Below are 19,349 nucleotides of genomic sequence, written 5' to 3' on the forward strand. Positions count from 1 at the left end.
GGAAGGAAGGAAGGAAGGAAGGAAGGAAGGAAGGAAGGAAGGAAGGAAGGAAGGAAGGAAGGAAGGAAGGAAGGAAGGAAGGGAGGGAGGGAGGGAGGGAAAGCAGCTTTATATGCATTCTCCAAGCTACCAGCTGACTTGGTTTGGAGAAGTTATTTAAAGAGAGAAATGACTTCTCCAAGCTGGCTGGGTGGATGCTGGGGGTTTTTGAGAGCACACAATATGTGTGAAAGAGCCACATGTGGCTCCGGAGCCTCAGTTTGGCCACCCCGGGCTAAAATTTGCTGCCAGAATGGTCTCTAGCTTAGGATAAGGATCATCTGACTATAAAAAGGCAAAGGTAGTCCCCTGTGCAAGCACCAGTCATTTCCGACTCTGGGGTGACGTTGCTTTCACAACGTTTTCGTGGCAGACTTTTTACAGGGTGGTTTGCCATTGCCTTCCCCAGTCATCTACACTTCCCCCCCCAGCAAGCTGGGGACTCATTTGACCGACCTCGGAAGGATGGAAGGCTGAGTCAACCTGCAGCCAGCTACCTGAAACCAGCTTCCACTGAGGATTGAACTCAGGTCGTGAGCAGCACTTAGGACTGCAGTACTGCAGCTTTAACACTCTGTGCCACGGGGCTCTTAAAGGTAAAGGTAGTCCCCTGTGAAAGCACCAGTCGTTTCCGACTCTGGGGTGACGTTGCTTTCACAACGTTTTCACAGCAGACTTTTGACGGGGTGGTTTGCCATTGCCTTCCCCAGTCATCCACACTTCCCCCCCCCCAGCAAGCTGGGGACTCCTTTGTCCGACCTCGGAAGGATGGAAGGCGGAGTCAACCTCGAGCCAGCTACCTGAAAACCCAGCTTCCGCCGGGGATCGAACTCAGGTCGTGAGCAGAGCTTAGGACTGCACTCTGCGCCACGGGGCTCTTCCGTCATCTGACTACTCAAGCTCAGAAAGTATCCGACAAAGGGAGCTTGGATCAAATCTTGCTCTTCTACTTCAGGATGGCACGACTGCCCAGCAAAACTCTCAGAAACGGAGCTGCAGACTTGGCGCATCTCTCCCCCCACCTTTGGTTTGGTTCTGCAAGGCTGCTCCCACACCCTTCTCTGGGGGCATGAACTTTGTCCCGGAGAATGATTCCAGGATGCGACTGTGGGGTAACCCTCGGTGCATCCTGTTGGGAGAAGCCCAGGCGTGACTGTCTTTCCCTTTGCAGAGACAAGCAAACAAAGCGTACCGGCCGCAGGTTAACAAAGAGCCGCGCCGCAAGGGACAGCTCAATGCAGCTATTCATCTGCGGGACTGTTCCCCTCCTGACGTGTTGAGGTATTTGGAGGCAACTAGACCATCAGACCATCTGTCCATCGAAGTCAGTACTGTCTACTCAGACTGGCAGCGGCTCTCCAGGGTGTCGGGTACAGCTCTTTTGCTTCACCTAGAATCATAGAGTTGGAAGGGACCTCCGGGGTCATCTAGTCCAACCCCCCGCTCAATGCAGGAAACTCACAAATGCCTCCCCCTAAATTCACAGGATACTCTTTGCTGTCAGATGGCCATTGAGCCTCTGTTGAAAAACCTCCAAGAAAGGAGAGCCGACCACCTCCCAAGGAGGAAGCCTGTTGCACTGAGGAACCGCTCTAACTGTCAGGCAGTTCTTCCTAATAGAATCATAGAATAGAATCAAAGAGCTGGAAGAGACTTCCAGGGTCATCTAGTCCAACCCCCTGCACAATGTAGGAAAATCACAAACACCTCCCCCTAAATTCACAGGATCTTCATCGCTGTCAGATGGCCATCTAGCCTCTGTTTAAAAACCTCCAAGGAAGGAGAGCCCACCACCTCCCAAGGAATCATAGAGTTGGAAGGGACCTCTAGGGTCATCTAGTCCAACCCCCTGCACAATGCAGGAAACTCACAAACACCTCCCCCTAAATTCACAGGATCTTCATTGCTGTCAGATGGCCATCTAGCCTCTGTCAAAAAACCTCCAAGGAAGGAGAGCCCACCACCTCCCGAAGAATCATAGAGTTGGAAGGAACCTCTAGGGTCATCTAGTTCAATCCCCTGCACAATGCAGGAAACTCACAAACACCTCCCCCTAAATTCACAGGATCCTCATTGCTGTCAGATGGCCATCTAGCCTCTGTTTCAAAACCTCCAAGGAAGGAGAGCCCACCACCTCCCGAAGAATCAAAGAGTTGGAAGGGACCTCTAGGGTCATCTAGTCCAACCCCCTGCACAATGCAGGAAACTCACATACGCCTCCCCCTAAATTCACAGGATCTTCATTGCAGTGAGATGGCCATCGAGCCTCTGTTGAAAAACCTCCAAGGAAGGAGAGCCCACCACCTCCCAAGGAGGAAGCCTGTTCCACCGAGGAACCACTCTGACTGTCAGGAAGTTCTTCCTAATGTTGAGCTGGAAACTCTTTTTGATTTAATTTCAACCCATTGGTTCTGGTCCTAGCTTCTGGGGCCACAGAAAAGAATTCCGTACCATTCTCTAGATGACAGCCCTTCAAGGACTTGAACAGGGTGATCCTATCACCTCTCCTTTCAACTGGAGATGCCGGGGAGTGAACCAGGGACCTTCTGCGTACAAAGCACAGGCTCCTCCCCTCTTCAGCACAATGGCTCAAGGGTGTTCACTGAAGAGGTCACTGCCTTTCATACCCCATGAAATCCTCAGCCTCCTCGCCACCTTGCTACAAAGAGGTTGCCTCGCACTCTGTGTGCCTTTTTAAAAAAGGTAACCAAGGCCTGCAACAAACCAAGATGCCAACTTTGCTCTCATATAGATCCTGCAAGCGAGGAAACCCGAAGGCTCACGACTATGAATTACTGGCAAACGGTTTGTACAAAATTACAAATATAACATTTCAAGTATTGAAATGCAACCTTCAAAATGGGCAAATAAACATAAACAACTCAATGTGTGTGTTTTTTTCTTTCTTTCTTCACTTTGACCCAACAAGCTCCCGCTGTGAACACGAGACGACAGAACAGCAGTTCAAAACATATTAAACTCCACTGCAGCCATTTCAGTGATTTAAAAACAAAACCATAAGAACATAAGAGAAGCCATGTTGGATCAGGCCAGTGGCCCCTCCAGTCCAACACTCTGTGTCACATAAGAGAAGCCATGTTGGATCAAGCTAATGGCCCATCCAGTCCAACACTCTGTGTCACATAAGAACATAAGAGAAGCCATGTTGGATCAGGCCAATGGCCCATCCAGTCCAACACTCTGTGTCACATAAGAACATAAGAGAAGCCATGTTGGATAAGGCCAATGGCCATCCAGTCCAACACTCTATGTCACATAAGAACATAAGAGAAGCCATGTTGGATCAGGCCAATGGCCCATCCAATCCAACACTCTATGTCACATAAGAACATAAGAGAAGCCATGTTGGATCAGGCCAGTGGCCCCTCCAGTCCAACACTCTGTGTCACATAAGAACATAAGAGAAGCCATGTTGGATCAGGCCAGTGGCCCATCCAGTCCAACACTCTGTGTCACATAAGAACATAAGAGAAGCCATATTGGATCAGGTCAATGGCCCATCCAGTCCAGCAGTCCGTGTCACATAAGAACATAACAGTAGCCATGTTGGATCAGGCCAATGGCCCATCCAGTCCAACACTCTGTGTCACACAGTGGCCACAAAAAAAACCAAACAAGTGCCATCAGGAGGTCCACCAGTGCGGCTAGATGTCCTTCCACTATGCCCCCCGCACCAAGCACCAAGAATACAGAGCTCACTGCCGCAGACATAGAGTTCCAACAATACGCTGTGGCTTGGAGCCACTGATGGACCTCTGCTCCATAAGAACATAAGAGAAGCCATGTTGAATCAGGCCAATGGCCCATCCAGTCCAACACTCTGTGTCACGCATTGGCCACAAAAAAAGGAGGTTCACAAGTGGGGCTAGAAGCCATTCCACTTTGCCCCCCCAAGCACCAAGAATACAGAGCATCACTGCCCCAGATGGTTCCAATAATATGCTGTGGCTAATAGCCACGGATGGACCTCTGCTCCATATGTTTATCCAATCCCTTCTTAAAGCTGGCTATGCTTGTAGCCGCCACTACCTCCTGCGGCAGCGAATTCCACATGTCAATCACCCTTTGGGTGAAGAAGTACTTTCTTTTATCCGTTCTAACCCAACTGCTCAGCAATTTCAGTGCTCTGCTTTAGTGGTTTCCAGTGGGAGAAAAAGGCTGTACCCTGAAAAGCTAAATTAATCATAAGAACATAAGAGAAGCCATGTTGGATCAAGCCAATGGCCCATCCAGTCCAACACGCTGTATCACAGTGGCCAAAAATTTATATATACACACTGTGGCTAATAGCATGGGGCCGCAGGCTGGAGCCGGCCATTTCACTCATAGCTTCGTCAGATATTCAAACTGGGGATGTGTACATCTTCGTATCTGTTTTCAGCTGCTGGGAAGCAGCATTCCTCATGCAGTAAATTGAGAATGTACAGCTTGTTAGCTGGACCATCCATCTTCAACCGCCCCTTTAAGGCTGGCAACAAGCCAAGATGCCAGCTTTGCTCTCAGGTAGATCCCAGCAAAACCATCAGTGGACTCAGCAATCTATTTATTTATTCAACTTCTATCTTGCCATTCCCCCAAAGGTTACAGGGTGGGTTACAAGGTAAGGGTTCATACCATGGCTAAAGTCTACAATTACACCAAGATTAAAACCACAAAAAAGTTAGACAAACCATCGCAGGTTCCTATTCCTGCTCATCCCTTAATGTGATTTGTGCAGTCGTGTGTTATCCATGCCCTCCCAACCTCTACATTGGACCAACAGGTCAGTCCTTTTTTGAAAAGAATCAATAGAGATAAGTCTGTCATCAAAAACCACAACATGCAAAAAAAAACCACTGGAGGAACATTTTAACCTTTCAAGATATTCAGTGGCTGACCTACAAGTAGCAGTTATTTTACAAAGGGAGACTGCAGAATTGGAACTAAGATTAAAGCTCAAGGGAGAATTGGAACTAAGATTAAAGCTCAAGGGAGAATTGGAACTAAGATTAAAGCTCAAGGGAATTTCAAAGGGAGACTGCAGAACTGGAACGAAGATTAAAGCTCAAGACAATGCATCCTCCCGGACTGAATCAAGACCTAGGTTTCCTGTCTCATTACCAATGCAGATTTCTCCACACCTACCATCCCTCGGCACATTATCACCATTAAAATTTATAAACCGCCCTCCCCTAAAATTCACACACTGAACTGGGTTTGTTTGGCGGCTGAAAAATTGTGACACTTCATGGTTCGTGAAACGAGCACACCATGAACCACAAACCAAAACTCACATTTTCTCAGTCTGTGCCCACCCCTAGATCTGGGAGATCAACTGTCATTGCAGCACATCTCCAGAGCCCATCTGCAGGCTGGCAACCCTAATTCACAAGTACCCTTCCCACTGTTGTAGAAGAAGAAGAAGATATTAGATTTATACCCCACCCTTCACTCTGAATCTTACAATCTCCTTTACACGCTTCTCCCCCTCAACAGACACACTGTGAGGTGGGTGGGGCTGAGAGAGCTCTTACAGCAGCTGCCCTTTCAAGGAAAACCTCTGCCAGAGCTATGGCTGACCCAAGGACATTGCAGCAGCCGCAAGTGGAGGAGTGGGGAATCAAACCCGGTTCTCCCAGATAAGAGAGCTATGGCTGACCCAAGGCCATTCCAGCAGGTGCAAGCAAGCGGAGGAGGGGATATCAAACCCGTTTCTCCCAGATAAGAGAGCTATGGCTGAACCAAGGCCATTCCAGCAGGTGAGAGTGGAGGAGTTGGGAATCAAACCCGGTTCTCCCAGGCAAGAGAGCTATGGCTGACCCAAGGCCATGCCAGCAGGTGCAAATGGAGGAGTGAGGAATCAAACCCGGTTCTCCCAGATAAGAGAGCTCTGGCTGACCCAAGGCCATTCCGGCAGGTGAGAGTGGAGGAGGGGGAATCAAACCCGGTTCTCCCAGGCAAGAGAGCTATGGCTGACCCAAGGCCATGCCAGCAGGTGCAAGTGGAGGAGTGGGGAATCGAACCGGGTTCTCCCAGGCAAGAGAGCTATGGCTGACCCAAGGCCACTCCAGCAGCTGCAAGTGGAGGAGTGGGGAATCAAACCCGGTTTTCCCAGATAAGAGAGCTCTGGCTGACCCAAGGCCGTTCCAGCAGGTGCAAGTGGAGGAGGGGGAATCAAACCCGGTTCTCCCAGGCAAGAGAGCTATGGCTGACCCAAGACCATGCCAGCAGGTACAAGTGGAGGAGTGGGGAATCAAACCCGGTTCTCCCAGATAAGAGAGCTCTGGCTGACCCAAGGCCATTCCAGCAGCTGTAAGTGGAGGAGTGGGGAATCAAACCCGGTTCTCCCAGATAAGAGAGCTCCGGCTGACCCAAGGCCATTCCAGCAGCTGCAAGTGGAGGAGTGGGGAATCAAACCCGGTTCTCCCAGAGAAGAGAGCTCTGGCTGACCCAAGACCATTCCGGCAGGTGCAAGTGGAGGAGTGGGGAATCAAACCCAGTTCTCCCAGATAAGAGAGCTCTGGCTGACCCATGGCCATTCCAGCAAGTGCAAGTGGAGGTGTGGGGAATCAAATCCGGTTCTCCCAGATAAGAGAGCTCTGGCTGACCCAAGGCCATTCCAGCAGGTGCAAGTGGAGGAGTGGGGAATCAAACCCTGTTCTCCCAGAGAAGAGAGCTCTGGCTGACCCAAGGCCATTCCAGCAGGTGAGAGTGGAGGAGTGGGGAATCAAACCCGGTTCTCCCAGGCAAGAGAGCTATGGCTGACCCAAGGCCATGCCAGCAGGTGCAAATGGAGGAGTGGGGAATCAAACCCAATTCTCCCAGGCAAGAGAGCTCTGGCTGACCCAAGGCCATTCCAGCAGGTGAGAGTGGAGGAGTGGGGAATCAAACCCGGTTCTCCCAGAGAAGAGAGCTCTGGCTGACCCAAGGCCATTCCAGCAGCTGCAAGTGAAGGAGTGGGGAATCAAACCCGGTTCTCCCAGAGAAGAGAGCTCTGGCTGACCCAAGACCATTCCGGAAGGTGCAAGTGGAGGAGTGGGGAATCAAACCCGGTTTTCCCAGATAAGAGAGCTCTGGCTGACCCAAGGCCATTCCAGCAGGTGCAAGTGGAGGAGTGGGGAATCAAACCCGGTTCTCCCAGGCAAGAGAGCTATGGCTGACCCAAGACCATGCCAGCAGGTACAAGTGGAGGAGTGGGGAATCAAACCCGGTTCTCCCAGATAAGAGAGCTCTGGCTGACCCAAGGCCATTCCAGCAGCTGTAAGTGGAGGAGTGGGGAATCAAACCCGGTTCTCCCAGATAAGAGAGCTCCGGCTGACCCAAGGCCATTCCAGCAGCTGCAAGTGGAGGAGTGGGGAATCAAACCCGGTTCTCCCAGATAAGAGAGCTCTGGCTGACCCAAGGCCATTCCAGCAGCTGCAAGTGGAGGAGTGGGGAATCAAACCCGGTTCTCCCAGATAAGAGAGCTCTGGCTGACCCATGGCCATTCCAGCAAGTGCAAGTGGAGGTGTGGGGAATCAAATCCGGTTCTCCCAGATAAGAGAGCTCTGGCTGACCCAAGGCCATTCCAGCAGCTGCAAGTGGAGGAGTGGGGAATCAAACCCAATTCTCCCAGGCAAGAGAGCTATGGCTGACCCAAGGCCATTCCAGCAGCTGCAAGTGGAGGAGTGGGGAATCAAACCCGGTTCCCCCAGATAAGAGAGCTCTGGCTGACCCATGGCCATTCCAGCAAGTGCAAGTGGAGGTGTGGGGAATCAAATCCGGTTCTCCCAGATAAGAGAGCTCTGGCTGACCCAAGGCCATTCCAGCAAGTGCAAGTGGAGGAGTGGGGAATCAAATCCGGTTCTCCCAGATAAGAGAGCTCTGGCTGACCCATGGCCATTCCAGCAAGTGCAAGTGGAGGTGTGGGGAATCAAATCCGGTTCTCCCAGATAAGAGAGCTCTGGCTGACCCAAGGCCATGCCAGCAGGTGCGAGTGGAGGAGTGGGGAATCAAACCCAATTCTCCCAGGCAAGAGAGCTATGGCTGACCCAAGGCCATTCCAGCAAGTGCAAGTGGAGGTGTGGGGAATCAAATCCGGTTCTCCCAGATAAGAGAGCTCTGGCTGACCCAAGGCCATTCCAGCAGCTGCAAGTGGAGGAGTGGGGAATCAAACCCGGTTCTCCCAGATAAGAGAGCTATGGCTGACCCAAGGCCATTCCAGCAGCTGTAAGTGGAGGAGTGGGGAATCAAACCCGGTTCTCCCAGATAAGAGAGCTCCGGCTGACCCAAGGCCATTCCAGCAGCTGCAAGTGGAGGAGTGGGGAATCAAACCCGGTTCTCCCAGATAAGAGAGCTCTGGCTGACCCAAGGCCATTCCAGCAGGTGAGAGTGGAGGAGTGGGGAATCAAACCCGGTTCTCCCAGGCAAGAGAGCTATGGCTGACCCAAGGCCATGCCAGCAGGTGCAAATGGAGGAGTGGGGAATCAAACCCAATTCTCCCAGGCAAGAGAGCTATGGCTGACTCAAGGCCATTCCAGCAGCTGTAAGTGGAGGAGTGGGGAATCAAACCCGGTTCTCCCAGAGAAGAGAGCTCTGGCTGACCCAAGGCCATTCCAGCAGCTGCAAGTGAAGGAGTGGGGAATCAAACCCGGTTCTCCCAGAGAAGAGAGCTCTGGCTGACCCAAGACCATTCCGGAAGGTGCAAGTGGAGGAGTGGGGAATCAAACCCGGTTTTCCCAGATAAGAGAGCTCTGGCTGACCCAAGGCCATTCCAGCAGGTGCAAGTGGAGGAGTGGGGAATCAAACCCAGTTCTCCCAGGCAAGAGAGCTATGGCTGACCCAAGACCATGCCAGCAGGTACAAGTGGAGGAGTGGGGAATCAAACCCGGTTCTCCCAGATAAGAGAGCTCTGGCTGACCCAAGGCCATTCCAGCAGCTGTAAGTGGAGGAGTGGGGAATCAAACCCGGTTCTCCCAGATAAGAGAGCTCCGGCTGACCCAAGGCCATTCCAGCAGCTGCAAGTGGAGGAGTGGGGAATCAAACCCGGTTCTCCCAGATAAGAGAGCTCTGGCTGACCCAAGGCCATTCCAGCAGCTGCAAGTGGAGGAGTGGGGAATCAAACCCGGTTCTCCCAGATAAGAGAGCTCTGGCTGACCCATGGCCATTCCAGCAAGTGCAAGTGGAGGTGTGGGGAATCAAATCCGGTTCTCCCAGATAAGAGAGCTCTGGCTGACCCAAGGCCATTCCAGCAGCTGCAAGTGGAGGAGTGGGGAATCAAACCCAATTCTCCCAGGCAAGAGAGCTATGGCTGACCCAAGGCCATTCCAGCAGCTGCAAGTGGAGGAGTGGGGAATCAAACCCGGTTCTCCCAGATAAGAGAGCTCTGGCTGACCCATGGCCATTCCAGCAAGTGCAAGTGGAGGTGTGGGGAATCAAATCCGGTTCTCCCAGATAAGAGAGCTCTGGCTGACCCAAGGCCATGCCAGCAGGTGCGAGTGGAGGAGTGGGGAATCAAACCCGGTTCTCCCAGGCAAGAGAGCTATGGCTGACCCAAGGCCATTCCAGCAGCTGCAAGTGGAGGAGTGGGGAATCAAACCCGGTTCTCCCAGATAAGAGAGCTCTGGCTGACCCATGGCCATTCCAGCAAGTGCAAGTGGAGGTGTGGGGAATCAAATCCGGTTCTCCCAGATAAGAGAGCTCTGGCTGACCCAAGGCCATGCCAGCAGGTGCGAGTGGAGGAGTGGGGAATCAAACCCAATTCTCCCAGGCAAGAGAGCTATGGCTGACTCAAGGCCATTCCAGCAGCTGCAAGTGGAGGAGTGGGGAATCCAACCCGGTTCACCCAGATAAGAGAGCTATGGCTGACCCAAGGCCATTCCAGCAGCTGCAAGTGGAGGAGTGGGGAATCAAACCCGGTTCTCCCAGATAAGAGAGCTATGGCTGACCCAAGGCCATTCCAGCAGCTGCAAGTGGAGGAGTGGGGAATCCAACCCGGTTCACCCAGATAAGAGAGCTATGGCTGACCCAAGGCCATTCCAGCAGCTGCAAGTGGAGGAGTGGGGAATCAAACCCGGTTCTCCCAGATAAGAGAGCTCTGGCTGACCCATGGCCATTCCAGCAAGTGCAAGTGGAGGTGTGGGGAATCAAATCCGGTTCTCCCAGATAAGAGAGCTCTGGCTGACCCAAGGCCATGCCAGCAGGTGCGAGTGGAGGAGTGGGGAATCAAACCCGGTTCTCCCAGATAAGAGAGCTATGGCTGACCCAAGGCCATTCCAGCAGCTGCAAGTGGAGGAGTGGGGAATCCAACCCGGTTCACCCAGATAAGAGAGCTATGGCTGACCCAAGGCCATTCCAGCAGCTGCAAGTGGAGGAGTGGGGAATCAAACCCGGTTCTCCCAGATAAGAGAGCTCTGGCTGACCCATGGCCATTCCAGCAGCTGCAAGTGGAGGAGTGGGGAATCAAACCCGGTTCTCCCAGATAAGAGAGCTATGGCTGACCCAAGGCCATTCCAGCAGCTGCAAGTGGAGGAGTGGGGAATCCAACCCGGTTCACCCAGATAAGAGAGCTATGGCTGACCCAAGGCCATTCCAGCAGCTGCAAGTGGAGGAGTGGGGAATCAAACCCGGTTCTCCCAGATAAGAGAGCTATGGCTGACCCAAGGCCATTCCAGCAGCTGCAAGTGGAGGAGTGGGGAATCAAACCCGGTTCTCCCAGATAAGAGAGCTCTGGCTGACCCAAGGCCATTCCAGCAGCTGCAAGCGGAGGAGTGGGGAATCAAACCCGGTTCTCCCAGAGAAGAATCCGCGCACTTAGCCACTAGACCAAACTGGCTCTCTACAGAAGTGGGCTGGGAGATTAACAAGGCCCAGAGAGAGGCTGGGTTGAGGGCTACCGCGGCTCTACAAGCCAAGTCCTCCTGGGGCCACTCAGCTGAGACCAGACCAGTGGTGCCATAAGCAAGGGCTGGCTCACCCGCTCCCTCCCAACAGTGAGCTGACACCAGTACTAGCCTAGTCAGGGATTGACAGCCCCTGCAGTGCTGGCAGAGCCAGTGTGGTTCAGTTCTGTTCGCTGCTGCGGTCCTTCAGGGGCAGGGCCCATTGGGAACTTTCCCTGTAAGCTGAATGGCCGGTCCACCCTTTCCCCTTAGAACAGGATTGGATTTGCAGACCTGGAGGACTGGATTAAACGCAGGGATTGTGATAACAGGAATGGCTGCTCTCCCTGCTGCGTGCAGAGGTACGCAAAGGAAAGTCTTCACCGGGGAAGAGACTCCATTTTTGGAACTCTTCCCTGTCAAGCATGGGGAAATTCCATTGATAATTGATTGTTTTAGGGTCCTGCATAAGCCTAGTCTGTGAAGTATCATGGAGGATCCAACTTTGTCAACTTGTTATTCTTTCCCTTCCCCCTGTCTTGCTTTATGGCTTATAATTAGAAGTAGTGAGAACTGAAACCAAGTAATCAGCACCTTCCCATACATTCCTGTAAGGGAGTAAGAGACATCTGGGAAAGCAAGGACAAAGCCCTGATAACACTATGGGAATGTAGACATTTATGATAGTTTATGTGTGAATGCTACCCCGCAACCCCATCCCTTGGAATCCCTTTGAAGGAAGCCTTAAAAGTATTGCATCAATGTATTGGCAGCATTACTCTCAAGAACCTGTTACGCCAAAGTATCGGTCTATCAATAGACGTAGTCTTTGTATCAACTTCGACTCGTCATTGAACCCGCATGCTTGACACTCCCACTTGCCTGCTTCCGCTCTCAGAAGATCAACAACTCCGCATATGCGTGCCTCCTCTATGGTGCCCCCCCCCCTTTATGGAGCAGCCTACCAAAGGAGGTCAGGAAGGCTCCCCCACTCCTGGTTTTTAAATTTAGGAAGTGAGGGGATTCAGTAGGTGGGGGAAAGCATGGTACATCCTTCCCACTCGTCAATCATTCCCTACCACCCCCCTTCGCCTCTCCTCCCTTCTGGACTTTCAGCAAAAGTTTCAGCAGACGAGAAAAATTATGGGAGTTTTCCAAGGATGCTTCAGTCAAGTTTTCCCTCGCTTGAAAATAATTCGACGGGGATTTTGTGCCAACAGCTAAACGAACCACACAGCTGCAGCCACAAAATGCCTATCAGGTATTTGGTCTTTTATAGCTGAGTTCAGCACAGTAATTTTTTCCAGGATTCCCAAAGTTTGGCAAGGATCAGCAGAACCCATTGTGAAAGAGACAGAGAAAGAGAGACAGAGAAAGAGAAGAATACTGCAGATCAGAGACTCAGAGCAGCTTACAATCTCCTATATCTTCTCCCCCCACAAGAAGAAGAAGAAGATATTGGATTTATATCCCGCCCTCCACTCCGAAGAGTCTCAGAGCGGCTCACAATCTCCTTTACCTTCCTCCCCCACAACAAACACCCTGTGAGGTGGGTGGGGCTGGAGAGGGCTCTCCCAGCAGCTGCCCTTTCAAGGACAACTTCTGCCAGAGCTATGGCTGACCCAAGGCCATTCCAGCAGGTGCAAGTGGAGGAGTGGGGAATCAAACCCGGTTCTCCCATATAAGAGTCCACACACTTAACCACTACACCAAATTGGCTTTCAGTAAAGAAGATATTGGATTTATACCCTGCCCTTTTCTCTGAATTAGAGACTCAGAGCAGCTCACAATCTCCTATATCTTCTCCCCCCACAACAAACAGCCTGTGAGGTAGATGGGGCTGAGAGGGCTCTCACAGCAGCTGCCCTTTCAAGGACAACCTCTGCCAGAGCTTTGGCTGACCCAAGGCCATTCCAGCAGCTGCAAGTGGAGGAGTGGGGAATCAAACCTGGTTCTCACAGATAAGAGTCCGCACACTTAACCACTACACCAAACTGGCTCAGAGAGAGAGAGAGAGAGAGATTTGGGGGGAGGTGGATTTGCAAGACAAAGAAAGAATTAAGCGCCTTCTTCTCACCTACCTATTCTCCCTTGTAAATACCCTAACACCTCTAATTCAGCACTGAAAGTGAGGAAGCCTGCATTTCCATTTCAACACAGCATTCCACCTTTACATACCCCAGGGGTGGCCAAACTGCAGCTCGTGACCAACGTATGGCTCTTTCACACACATTGTGTAGCTCCCGGAGATCGAGGAAGAACTTGATGCAGGCTTACTCTCAAGAAAGCATGCTTAGCATCGGGACCTCAGCCTCTGAGAGCTGACCCATAGGTAGGTGACTATTCCTGCTGTACGTGAAATGAGGAAGGAGGGGGAAATGGGCAGGCTTACAAGCACTTCTCCTCCGCCACAGAGGTTGCCCTGAGACCTAGAACGGGGAAAGAGAGTGCAAGGGCTGAGGGAGAAAAGCTGTATTTACTAACCTTGGTGTCAAGGCAAAGAGAGATGCATAATGATGAAAATGGTGGTCAGTGATTGACATCAGGGGTGGCCAACGGTAGCTCTCCAGATGTTTTTTGCCTACAACTCCCATCAGTCCCACCAGCGTGGCCAACGGCTGGGGCTGATGGGAGTGGTAGGCAAAAAACATCTGGAGAGCTACCGTTGGCCAACCCCGATTTACATGGTACATGTGTTTCCTTCTGTCACTGGTGCCGAAAAATAATTCCCCAACCTATCGCTATGCTGGTCTTATGGGGACTGTTATTCCCAGCTTTCGGGTTTTTTTTAAGTTTCCTTCTAGCACGGTTGCGTTGGGAGACGCAAACATATATATTTTATCTTTCTGTGCAAAGAAAGTATTAATAAAGACATGCGTGCAATATTTGTTCATGTCTTGCAGCCCTCAGATACCTGATGTTTCTTCCGTGCGGCTCTTACGTCAAGCAAGTTTGGCCGCCCTTGGCACACACCATTACGCTTTGTGCCATCTGCCAATTCCATGAGGGCAGAATGAATAACTGCGGAAGGGAGTTCATATCGAAAAGGAGCAAGCAGGCATTTCGCTTCGCGATTTCAAAGAAAATCAAATAGAAACCACAGGTCTAAAAATGTCCCCGGAACCTCCTATTCTCTTGGGCTCCAAGTTGCAGAGGCTGGATGTTCCACCTCAACAGAAGATCATAAGAACATAAGAGAAGCCATGTTGGATCAGGCGAGTGGCCCCTCCAGTCCAACACTCTGAGTCACATAAGAACATAAGAGAAGCCATGTTGGATCAGGCCAGTGGCCCATCCAGTCCAACATTCTGCGTCACATAAGATAAGCCCTGTTGTATCAGGCCAATGGCCCATCCAGTCAATCACTCCGTGTCACATAAGAGAAGCCATGTTGGATCAGGCCAGTGGCCCCTCCAGTCCAACACTCTGTGTCACATAAGAGAAGCCATGTTGGATCTGGCCAGTGGCCCCTCCAGTCCAACTCTCTGTGTCACATAAGAGAAGCCATGTTGGATCAGGCCAGTGGCCCCTCCAGTCCAACACTCTGTGTCACATAAGAGAAGCCATGTTGGATCAGGCCAGTGGCCCCTCCAGTCCAACCCTCTGTGTCACATAAGAGAAGCCATGTTGGATCAGGCCAGTGGCCCCTCCAGTCCAATACTCTGTGTTACATAAGAGAAGCCATGTTGGATCAGGCCAATGGCCCCTCCAGTCCAACACTGTGTCACATAAGAGAAGCCATGTTGGATCAGGCCAGTGGCCCCTCCAGTCCAACACTCTGTGTCACATAAGAGAAGCCATGTTGGATCAGGCCAGTGGCCCCTCCAGTCCAACACTCTGTGTCACATAAAAGAAGCCATGTTGGATCAGGCCAGTGGCCCCTCCAGTCCAACACTCTGTGTCACATAAGAGAAGCCATGTTGGATCAGGCCAGTGGCCCATCCAGTCCAACACTCTGTGTCACAGAAGAACATAAGAGAAGCCATGTTGAATCAGGCCAGTGGCCCCTCCAGCCCAACACTCTGTGTCACATAAGAGAAGCCATGTTGGATCAGGCCAGTGGCCCCTCCAGTCCAACACTCTGTGTCACATAAGAGAAGCCATGTTGGATCAGGCCAGTGGCCCCTCCAGTCCAACACTCTGTGTCACATAAGAGAAGCCATGTTGGATCAGGCCAGTGGCCCCTCCAGTCCAACACTCTGTGTCACATAAGAGAAGCCATGTTGGATCAGGCCAGTGGCCCCTCCAGTCCAACACTCTGTGTCACATAAGATAAGCCTTGTTGGATCAGGCCAGTGGCCCCTCCAGTCCAACACTCTGTGTCACATAAGAGAAGCCATGTTGGATCAGGCCAGTGGCCCCTCCAGTCCAACACTCTGTGTCACATAAGAGAAGCCATGTTGGATCAGGCCAGTGGCCCCTCCAGTCCAACACACTGTGTCACATCAGAGAAGCCATGTTGGATCAGGCCAATGGCCCATCCAGTCCAACACTCTGTGTCACATAAGAACATAAGATAAGCCTTATTGGATCAGGCCAGTGGCCCCTCCAGTCCAACACTCTGTGTCACATAAGAACATAAGAGAAGCCCTGTTGGATCAGGCCAGTGGCCCATCCAGTCCAACACTCTGTCACACAGTGGCCAAAAAAAAAATATTTATATATACACTGTGGCTAATAGCCACTGATGGACCTCTGCTCCATATTTTTATCTAACCCCCTCTTGAAGGTGGCTATGCTTGCAGCCGCCGCCACCTCCTGTGGCAGTGAATTCCACATGTTAATTGCCCTTTGGGTGAAGAAGGACTTCCTTTTATCCCTTCTAACCCGACTGCTCAGCAATTTCATCGAATGCCCACGAGTTCTCGTATTGTGAGAAAGAGAGAAAAGGACTTCTTTCTCTACTTTCTCCATCCCATGCATTATCTTGTCAACCTCTATCACGTCCCCCCGCAGTCGACGTTTCTCCGAGATCGTGGCGGAAAGTGCCATCAATGAGTCACAGCTGAGTTTTAGTGACTCCATACAATTTTTCAAGGCCAGAGACAACCCAAGGTGGTTTGCCATTGCCTGGCCCTGCACAGCAACCCTGGGGCTACCTGGTAGTGTCCCACTTGAGTCCTGACCAGGGTTGACCCTACTTAATTTCTGAGATCTGACAAGATCAGGCTAGCCTTTGCTGTCCAGTTGGCGGTGGGAAATGCTGTCAAGCTGCAGCTGACTTACAGCAACCCCATATTTTCCAAGGCAAGAGATGAAAGGAGGTGGTTTGCCATTGCCAGCCTCTGCAGAGCGACCCTGGGCGTCTTTGAAGGTTTCCCCTCCGAGCAGCAACCATGGCTAACCCTGCTTAAACTTCCAAAATCCGACGAGATCAGGATAACCTGGGCCATCCAGGACAGAGCAAGGAGAAGACAGAGAAGAAGAAGACAGAGAAGAAGAAGAAGACAGAGAAGAAGAAGACAGAGAAGAAGAAGACAGAGAAGAAGACAGAGAAGAAAAAGACAGAGAAGAAGAACACGACAGAGAAGAAGAAGACAGAGAAGAAGATGACAGAGAAGACGACAGAGAAGAAAAAGACAGAGAAGAAAAAGACAGAGAAGACAGAGAAGAAGAAGACGACAGAGAAGAAAAAGACAGAGAAGAAGAACACGACAGAGAAGAAAAAGACAGAGAAGACAGAGAAGAAGACAGAGAAGAAAAAGACAGAGAAGAAGAACACGACAGAGAAGAAGACAGCGAAGAAGACGACGACAGAGAAGAAGACGACAGAAGAAAAAGACAGAGAAGAAGAAGACGACAGAGAAGAAGACGACAGAGAAGAAGAAGAGATGATTGGATTTATACCCCACCCTTCGCTAGCCAAAGGAGTCTCGGAGCAGCTTACAAATCTTCTTTCTCTTCCCCTACCCCCTTTGAGGTAGGTGGGGCTGAGAGAGCTCTCCCACAACCTCTCTTGAGCAGAACAACCTTGAGAGAACTTGTGGCTGACTCAAGGTCACATCAGCAGGTGCATGTGGAGGAATCAAACCCGGATCTCCCAGATAAGAGTCTGCACACTTAACCGCTACACCAAACTGGCTATCGAAAGTCCGGAAACTTACCTTGGCTGCACTGCACGTTCTCCTTCTGCCGGGTGAGAAAAAGTGATGCTAAGGAAAACGGACACGCTTGATAGACAACCACCAAGGGATGAAAATGATATGACTAATTCTGTGACCTTATTGCTAACGTCATCATCTTACCCAAAGTGCTTTCCAAGAACAAACAATCACAAGATTACAGACAGGGAACGGAGGTCAAGGCAGAGTGCAGCCTATCCAAAGAACTCCTGCTTGTTAGTTTCTTCTGACACCATCTCTTTCTAGCATGGCTCAGTGGAAGAGCATCTGTTCAATCCTGGGCATCTCCAGTTAAAAGGACCAGGCAGCAGATGATGTGGAAAACATCTGCCTGAGACCCAGGAGAGCTGCTGCTAATCTGAGTAAGACAATACTGATTTGGGGAGGGGCTGTGGATCGGTGGTGGAACATCTGCTTGGCATGCAGAAGGTCCCAGGTTCAATCCCTGGCATCTCCAGTTAAAAATGACCAGGCAAGAGGTGATGGGAAAGACTTCAGCCTGAGACCCTGGAGAGCTAAGGAGGGGGGGGGGCTGTGGCTCAGTGGTAGAGCATCTGCTTGGCGTGCAGAAGTCCCAGGTTTAATCCCCAGCATCTCCAGTTAAAAGGACCAGGCGGGAGGTGATGGGAAAGACCTCAGCCTGAGACCCTGGAGAGACATAGACAGGGGCTGTGGCTCAGTGGCAGCAATTCTGCTTGGCATGCAGAAGGTCCCCTCAGTCGACGACGGGGCTGCGACTGAGGGGAACCTCCATGTTCAGAGGCACTGAATCCCAGAGCCAGGATCCATCTGGGGGAAGGCCTTGGCCTCTCTGCCATTGTGGTTTGTCCAGTGGAACTGGTTGAACTTAGTTGGGCACATCAAAGTAGAAAGTAGCCGACCTCTTTCGCGCCTCTTTCGCTTTTACTAACAAATGCAGGAATTTGCTCTTTGAAGATAAGTGCCTCCAAGGACAGGTTCTCAAGCCTGGTCTCAGGGAAAGAAACCACAGGAGAGATAAGAAAGTTACCGTGTGAAGATTCACACATGAATCTTTATTTTATTTATTTATTTATCCTATAACTTATATCCCGCCCTTCCCATAAAATGGCTCAGGGCGGCTCACAGCAAATGATAAACAATAAAACAAAGTGCAGAATCATTACATTTAAAAAGTCAAAGCATTTAAAAATCTAAAAACCTTAAAATCTTAACATTAAACTATACAGTATATTTCACTGAAATCTGATAAGCTACCTTTATCTAGTCAGGCGTAGGCTAACCAGAAGAGGGTTGTCTTACAGGCCCTGCGGAACTGAGTAAGAATACAGCATTGTTTAGAATTTGTGGCTTTGTTTAGAGAACCTTTGATGTGCCATCTTTAAGTAGGCTCTCCACTATTACTGTGTATCAGTTCCAATACCTAGCTCACCAAAAGCATACGGATTATCAATAAACCATACTTTGTTTCACCTCAAGGACTGGTTACTTTGAAATCTGCTTGCTTGACAGAGACGGGATACTGGACTGGATGGACCACTGGTTTGATCCAGCAGGGTTCTTTTGAAGGCCTCAGCCTCTCTGCCCTGTCGTTGGCCCTCCAGAGGAACCAGCTGGCCACTGTGTGAGACAGGATGCTGGACTAGATGGACCCTCACTGGTCTGATCCAGCAGGGCTCTTCTGATATTCTTATGAATGCCTCAGCCTCTCTGCCCTGTTGCTGGCCCTCCAGAGGAACAGGTTGGCCCCTGTGTGAGACAGGAGGCTGGACTAGATGGACCCTCACTGGTCTGATCCAGCAGGGCTCTTCTGATGTTCTTATGAAGGCCTCAGCCTCTCTGCCCTGTTGCTGGCCCTCCAGAGGAACAGGTTGGCCCCTGTGTGAGACAGGATGCTGGACTAGAGGGACCCTCACTGGTCTGATCCAGCAGGGCTCTTCTGAAGTTCTTATGAAGGCCTCAGCCTCTCTGCCCTGTTATTGGCCCTCCAGAGGAACAGGTTGGCCTCTGTGTGAGACAAGAGGCTGGACTAGATGGACCCTCACTGGCCTGATCCAGCAGGGATCTTCTGAAGTTCTTATGAAGGCCTCAGCCTCTCTGCCCTGTTCTTGGCCCTCCAGTGGAACTGGTTGGCCTCTGTGTGAGGCAAGAGGCTGGACTAGATGGACCCTCACTGGCCTGATCCAGCAGGGATCTTCTGAAGTTCTTATGAAGGCCTCAGCCTCTCTGCCCTGTTCTTGGCCCTCCAGAGGAACTGGTTGGCCTCTGTGTGAGACAAGAGGCTGGACTAGATGGACCCTCACTGGCCTGATCCAGCAGGGATGTTCTGAAGTTCTTATGAAGGCCTCAG

General features: G+C 51.1%; 1 protein-coding gene across 1 annotated transcript in view; it reads right to left on the reverse strand.

Annotated features, from left to right (window-relative positions):
* ARMC9 (armadillo repeat containing 9) overlaps positions 1–19,349 on the reverse strand; it is a 231,135-nt gene that overhangs the window by 196,474 nt on the left and 15,312 nt on the right. Inside the window, exon 6 of the mRNA XM_060242830.1 lies at positions 17,003–17,027. Coding sequence (XP_060098813.1) covers positions 17,003–17,027 — 25 coding nt within the window. The remainder of the gene's footprint in view (positions 1–17,002; positions 17,028–19,349) is intronic.

Source organism: Heteronotia binoei, chromosome 6 (assembly GCF_032191835.1).
Source record: "Heteronotia binoei isolate CCM8104 ecotype False Entrance Well chromosome 6, APGP_CSIRO_Hbin_v1, whole genome shotgun sequence".
In the NCBI taxonomy this organism is placed as follows: Eukaryota; Metazoa; Chordata; class Lepidosauria; order Squamata; family Gekkonidae; genus Heteronotia; species Heteronotia binoei.